The sequence below is a fragment of the Punica granatum genome, chromosome 7 (assembly GCF_007655135.1).
Source record: "Punica granatum isolate Tunisia-2019 chromosome 7, ASM765513v2, whole genome shotgun sequence".
NCBI classification, from domain to species: Eukaryota; Viridiplantae; Streptophyta; class Magnoliopsida; order Myrtales; family Lythraceae; genus Punica; species Punica granatum.
In genome coordinates, this window is record NC_045133.1 from 22,349,433 (window position 1) to 22,356,179 (window position 6,747).

At 43.5% G+C, this 6,747-nt stretch overlaps 2 protein-coding genes across 2 annotated transcripts; one reads left to right on the plus strand and one right to left on the minus strand.

Moving 5' to 3' along the window:
- Positions 1-248: 248 nt before the first annotated feature.
- LOC116214861 (serpin-ZX-like) lies at positions 249-2,144 on the plus strand. Its single transcript, XM_031550341.1, has 2 exons — positions 249-725; positions 1,048-2,144. The coding sequence occupies exons 1-2, from the start codon at positions 333-335 to the stop codon at positions 1,828-1,830; spliced, it is 1,176 nt and encodes a 391-aa protein (XP_031406201.1). The 5' UTR covers positions 249-332; the 3' UTR covers positions 1,831-2,144.
- Positions 2,145-3,153: 1,009 nt separating this feature from the next.
- On the minus strand, positions 3,154-6,118 carry LOC116213306 (xanthotoxin 5-hydroxylase CYP82C4-like). Its single transcript, XM_031548186.1, has 2 exons — positions 4,940-6,118; positions 3,154-3,970 (listed from the first exon to the last, which is right to left on the minus strand). Exons 1-2 carry the CDS (start codon positions 5,891-5,893, stop codon positions 3,344-3,346), a joined length of 1,581 nt encoding a protein of 526 aa, XP_031404046.1. The 5' UTR covers positions 5,894-6,118; the 3' UTR covers positions 3,154-3,343.
- Positions 6,119-6,747: the final 629 nt, after the last annotated feature.

Consider the following 6,747-nt stretch of genomic DNA (forward strand, 5'->3'; position numbering starts at 1 on the left):
TAAAAGTCGATCTGATGACATACATGTACAAGAGACTGTTTCTTAAAATGATCGGATTATCTTCCCGATTTAGGACTTCCAAAAGCACCATCAACGTCCAAGAACATATACATACAATCTCTATGAAACATTAGATTGTGATATTATTATATAATAATAAAAATTAGAATTCACCCAAAAATAAAAATAAATATTAGAAATACATTGATTAACGTTAATAAATTTGCAAGACTACTATTAATACCGGTCTGGTCTATTATTCCCACCGCACACCGACTCATCATTCCAATCGACTCTTCCTTCGACTTGAACACGAACAAACGAACGCAACCATGGACGTGAGACAAGCGATCAACGCCCAAACCGACGTTGCTTTGTCTCTCTCGAAGCAGCTCCTCCTCGTCGCCGACTCCAAGGGCTCGAACGTCGTCTTCTCTCCGCTCTCCATCCACGTCGTCCTCAGCCTGATCGCCGCCGGCTCCAGCGGGCCCACCCGGTCGGAGCTCCTCTCCTTCCTCAAGTCCCAGTCCCCTGACCACCTGAACTGCTTCGCTTCCGAGCTCGTCTCCGTCGTCTTCTCCGACGGCAGCCCCGCCGGCGGCCCCAAGCTCTCCTTCGCCAATGGCCTCTGGCTCGACACCTCCCTCTCCCTCAAGCCATCCTTCAAACAAGTGGTGGACACCGCGTACAGGGCCGCCACTCAACTCGCCGATTTCAAGACCAAGGTCCGTTTTTGATCTGATCTTCGCTCTGTGCTCGTCTTTACTGGTTGGAGATTCAAACCCTAGGAGTACTTGTATGATTTCGATTCGATTGATGGGGTATCTATGAGATCCAGTTGCCGGAAATGGTCAAATTGAGGAATGACGAGGTTGTGGTTTTAATGTCTGGTGTTGTAGGATTAATTGATCCGTCTGTGCTCTGTTTGTCAATTTATGTTGCTTATGCAATTGATATTCTGAATGATATTCCTGTTGACTTAACCGAAATCGATTGCTCGATCACTATTGCTATTCGGTGCTGATAAATGTTGGATGAATTGCGTAGGCTATCGAAGTGGCCGGTCAGGTGAACTCATGGGCTGAGAAGGAGACGAGTGGCCTCATCAAGGAGGTTCTTCCCGCTGGTTCAGTCGATGCCAGTACCCGTCTGATCTTTGCGAATGCTCTCTACTTCAAAGGGGCTTGGAATGAGAAGTTCGACCCGTCGAGAACCAAGGATGCCGAATTCCATCTTCTCGATGGGAACCACATTCAGGTTCCTTTCATGACCAGCAAGAAGAAGCAGATGGTGAGCGCCTTTGATGGGTTCAAAGTCCTCGGTCTACCTTACAAGCAAGGAGAGGACAAAAGGAGTTTATCCATGTACTTCTACCTTCCCGATGCGAAGGACGGACTTTCATCTCTGGCAGAGAAGGTCTGCTCCGAGCCTGGGTTCTTAGACCGCCATATTCCTCAGCAGAAGGTGGAAGTGGGCGACTTCAGAATCCCGAGGTTCAAGATCTCGTTCGGGTTTGAAGCTTCGGAAGTTCTGAAGCAGCTAGGAGTGGTGGGGGCCTTCTCAGGTAAAGGGGGTCTGATGGAGATGGTGGACTCTGCGGAGGGGCATAACCTCTATGTTTCGAGCGTGTTCCACAAGTCCTTCATTGAAGTGAACGAGGAGGGTACTGAAGCTGCGGCTGCCTCTGCCGGCGTTATAAAACTCCGATCTCTGTTGCTGGCTGAGAAGATAGACTTCGTAGCTGACCATCCGTTCCTGTTCCTTATACGAGAGAACGTGACTGGGACGGTTCTATTCATCGGTCAGGTCCTTAATCCTTTAACTGTCTGATCATATATACATCGACTGTTCTGAGACGTGATGGCTTTTGATATGGAAATGCTTAGAGTGGCCTTCTGAGACTTGATAGCTTGTATGGCATATAACATTCAAATAAATGTCGTGTGGATGTATGTGAACTAGCCCGGGATCTAGGATGTAACAGTACGTGTACTATAGTATGAAGTAAAAGAGCTGAGAAATATTCTGTACGCTGTTGTATCCTTACATTCTGGTGTATCCTTGCATGCTGCTGTTGTTTCAGGATTTGGATCTGGTTGAACGTCAAAATGGAAGATGTAATCTAGAGGCCGAAAACTTATTAATGTTACTAGAATAGATATTTTAGCATAAATCTACCTCCGCAAGCTCTCAGGAGATTCAATTAGGACAATGAAACTATGTATATTGCTGTTTTTGATCCCGATACTCTATCCATGTCGAAAGAACCGGAGTTCCTCTGCCTTCTATAGGGTTCTCATGCAAGTTCTAAACTTAATAGGAACTCATATCTAGTGTAAAGGTTATCATGGCTTTAGGACACACAACGACAATCTTACCTCCTCCTTTGGTCACGAGCAGGTCAGTCGGGAACAATATTGTCGCGATCAATTTGGTAAAAAATACAACAATATTGACCATCATATTCTTAAAATGAATTACATACGAGTAGTGACACCATGGAGTCAGAGCTTGATTTTTTCTCGAAATAGGTGTCTGTATTTCGAGTGAGATGAGACTACCCTTTAAATCAAAGAATGATCAATATAATATCGAAGTTTGTATATTTTCTCTCCTGCTTCCATGTCATGATTTACTAGTCTATATTTATCTAATTTTTTGGTTGGAAAACATAGAATAATAATGGAATGCGTATTAGTATGGGGGAAAAGAGAGTCCGCTAACAATTTCGTTCTCCAATTATTTCGTTGCCACTACTTCAGTCGGCCACCTCCCCTTCGGTTGAGGTCGTTGGGGACATCGCTTGCCGCCGGCAACTTCGCCTGAGGGTAATGCCTGCGGCGATCTCGACCGAGGGGAGGTGGTCGACTAGGGTAGCCCCAGTCGAACTCCTTCCCCTGCTGTCACTCTCTATTTCCCGATAGAGTATTTTTTTCACTAGAAATTATTAATGAATCCACGGGAGGAAAAAAACCATAATTATAATTTATTGGAAACGCAAAATAAAAATTTCCTAAAAACTAAAAATTATGAATAATTTCAGCCCCTATTTATTACCAAAAACAAGGATATATATGTCTATGAAATAAAATGGATAAAGTGACACGCATAGTTCTAATAGGATAATCGAACTTGAAATGTAAATGAATAAAGTGGTGAGGACATACGCTACAACAATACACTCTATTTTTCGGAGATAATTTCTTTGCGAATAGTTATCCCCAAATTATTTTACCAGAATATCCTAAAATAACATTCGTCGCCACAACTTTCACACGCAACAAACCAAAAGGCGAAAAAAAAAGAAAAAAGAAAAGGATAAAAACATCCATCGTGTAATACCTTAGACAGCACACACACCAGCGTCCAAACGAGGAATCAATATAATCTCCACTGGAGTGGCTTTGGCGAGGCTCAAGCTAGGAACCTCAGCCATGTCAATCGGTTTATTGGTTGGATTCACGAGCTCGAACCCATGAAGAAGACGAGCAAGTGACAATTGAACGAGTCTAGTACCCAACCACATGCCAGGGCACGACCTCCTCCCTGAACTGAAAGGGAGGAGCTCGTAGTTCTGGCCTTTTAGATCCACATGGGCGTGGTCGGTGAGGAACCTCTCGGGATGGAATTCAAATGGCTCTTTCCAGACCCTCGGGTCGTGTTGAAGCTTCCATGCATTCACCATAATTTGAGTGCCTTTCGGAATGTAGTACCCTGCCACTGTGCAATCCTCCGTGGCCTCCCGTGGGCTCAAGAGTGGACCAGCCGGGTACCGGCGGGTGGTTTCTTTCACCACTGCCTGTAGATATGGAAGCTTAGGGATATCGGAGTCATCAACCGAACGGTCACGACCCACGACGGTGTCCAGCTCTTCCTGGGCCTTCTTGAGGGCTTGGGGATGATTCATGAGGCATGCTATGGCCCAAGTCAACGTGGTCGCTGTTGTTTCGAAGCCATCCATCATAATTTCCTGTGAAGATTGAATTAGATAATTGCGGATAGTAGGCATTGGCTTCATTTTTTCATAAAAAATAACGATGACTCATTCATTACTAAAAACGATCAAGAGAAAAAAAAAAATTCAAGGTCAGGAACATTGATTAGAAAGAAAATATACGTGAAAAATCATATCGGATTTGTTCACAATGGGTTCTGAGAGCGAGCTGTTTGGAGGGCCATAAAAGGCTAAAGGGGGGAAACTTGGATATTGTTCATAATGGGTTCGTAAACCAGCTTACGAGGGGCATTTGGATAGAGCTCGTTAAGGAGTTGACTGGAATTTTTTTTTTATTACAAGAGAGGTCGAAGTGCCTAGTATAATAAAATAAAAATCTTAATAGTTAATAAAGAGATAGTAAAAATCATAATAGTCAATAAAGAGGCACATGTAATCCAACCACGAATATCAAATCTCAAATATATTGGTTGCCAAGTGAAGGGTTCTCCAATGTTTTATTTTGTAATTGTTCTTGTTGTCCGATTGTCATATTACTATTATTTTTTAAACAAGAGAACCGGAGACACTTTTTACATCTTCCAATTTAAAGGGTTTGGAATTGTAGAATTTTTAGTTATAGGGGTTTGAAGGTTTTTCAAATCCCTCCTATACCTTCATAAAATTTTCTCAAACAAGATTTTTGGGGGATTGTGGTGCATTCATTAATTTGGAAATTTCAAATATCAACTTGATATATAATAGAAAAGAAAATTCTCAGTCTTTAGCAAACGTGGACGGGACAGTAATGGCTTAATTTTTCTAGGTGTGTGCTTTGATATCCAGGATCCGAGCGGATCTCGACTGATCAAGTTCGAGCCGAGTCGGCCTACTAAGGGGTAAAACTCTCTCAATTAACATGAATTTTTTCCATTTACAAGATTTGAATTTGAAACCTTAGGTATCAACCCATGTTGGTAGCAATAGCTTAATTAACGTACGTACCAGACATGTCGCCTTAATGCAGATATCAGGAGTGTGTGGGTGACTCATTAGCTGCCCTTTTTCCTGGAGGGAAAGCATCTTGTCGAATAGGTCCTCCTCGTCCTCGCTTTGCACCCTTCTCTTCCGGTCCCGGCGATGCTCGTCGAGCCATTGTTCGATGACAACATTCAGCTCCTCGTTTACCTGCTTCATCCCCCTCGTCTGCCCTAGGAAATTATCCATCCACCCGAGAAAGGGAACTGCATCTGAGACCACGACGGCACCCGCCAACTCAACAAGACGCCTGAAGGCCGTCTGGAGCTGCCTGACTTCGCTCTCTGGGTAATCGCCAGAGAAGGCAAAGTGGCGCTTTCCAGCAACCATTCTAACAATTACATTCGTCATCATATCCGCCGACCACTGTGTTAAGTTGACGGGCACTTTCCGAGCGTGGTCGCTCGTGCACTGCTTGTACAGTACCCTTACTCCTTCACGGATCTCAGACTCCCAGACATCTTTGAAAAAATCAACCCTGTGGGATTTCAGGAGATGCGAGGTCGCAATCTTGCGCATCTCGCGCCAGTAGTCACTGTAGGGCGCGAACCCGAACGTGGCATAGTTGTAGCCCAGAAGCTTGCGGGCAGTCAGCAAGGGGCGTGAGATGAGATATTTGTCATTGGTCGTGAAACACTCCTTGGCTTCTTCCCACCGGCTTAACACAACAATAGGTCGATGCCCGAGACGCAGAGTAAAAGCTGGCCCGTACTTATCGGCCAGCCTTCCAAGTTTTCGATGGAGGACCTCATCTCTGCCAAGTAGGTTGAGATGGCCAATGATCGGCAATCCGCCATCGGGTTCGGGAGCTAATTTCTTGTTCTTCCCACCACTCTTAGTCTTCCAGCTTCTTCCCAAAATGTAGTAGAAAGTGAGTGACACGATCAGAAAAATCACAGTGAATTGGAGAATAGAATCCATGGCACACTGAAACCCAATGGATCCTACAACTGATTATTGATAAACGGAGACAGGGGAAGGAAGATATGTATATACACACATCTACATAACATTAATTAATTAAATTTATTGCAAGATGAACCGTGTAACTCGTGTTGAAATTTACATATTATATTACTAAATAGGGAAGAAACAAATCAACGTGAAAAACAGAAAAAAAAAAAAAACTCATTCACCTTCCCCCACCAAAAAAAAAGAAGAAGAAGAAGAAGAAGAAGAGAAAAGTCATTACGTTGCACAACTGGATTGAAATTAAAAAACAGAAAACGATTGTTGGGTAGAACAATTGAAAAACAGAAATGTAGAATCTCACAGTCAAACCAACATTTCTCACCACTGAGTCGCACTCACCAAGTACACAATAATCAAATTTACGGGACATAATATGTGAAACAGTTAAGCCGATAAGTCTCATAATATGAAAATCCACGTGATCTCAGAGACAAAATTATTTGTCGAGAGGGCTCATTTAAATTATTATAATTTGTTGAGAAAATCAGTTGCAAGGCTCGTCAGAGGGAGAGGGAGAGGCAGAGGCAGAGGAATTGCAGCTGCGCGTTGATGGATCGCATCCCCATCCTGTTGATTTGAAGCGACAACCTTGTCAAGCGTGAAATACACTCGTAAGTCCTACATCCGACCCTCCTTTTCAGATTCGCAATACTTTAAATGTATTGGCAATATATATCATCATACTCTGGCAATATGCTCTCTAGCTATGAAACCACAAAAGGTGCTGTTCCTTCATTAGGGGTCGATTTAGCCCATGTTCATCGGCTGTCTTATACTTGCTTTGCAACCTCAGCGTGAAGGTT

Excerpts from the sequence above, each read along its gene's own strand:
- LOC116214861 (XM_031550341.1), top strand. The coding sequence starts at position 333 with ATGGACGTGAGACAAGCGATCAACGCCCAAACCGACGTTGCTTTGTCT. Across the intron at positions 726-1,047 it reads TCGCCGATTTCAAGACCAAG|GCTATCGAAGTGGCCGGTCA; the intron begins GTCCGTTTTTGA and ends TGAATTGCGTAG.
- LOC116213306 (XM_031548186.1), bottom strand. The coding sequence starts at position 5,893 with ATGGATTCTATTCTCCAATTCACTGTGATTTTTCTGATCGTGTCACTC. Across the intron at positions 3,971-4,939 it reads GCATTAAGGCGACATGTCTG|GAAATTATGATGGATGGCTT; the intron begins GTACGTACGTTA and ends CAATCTTCACAG.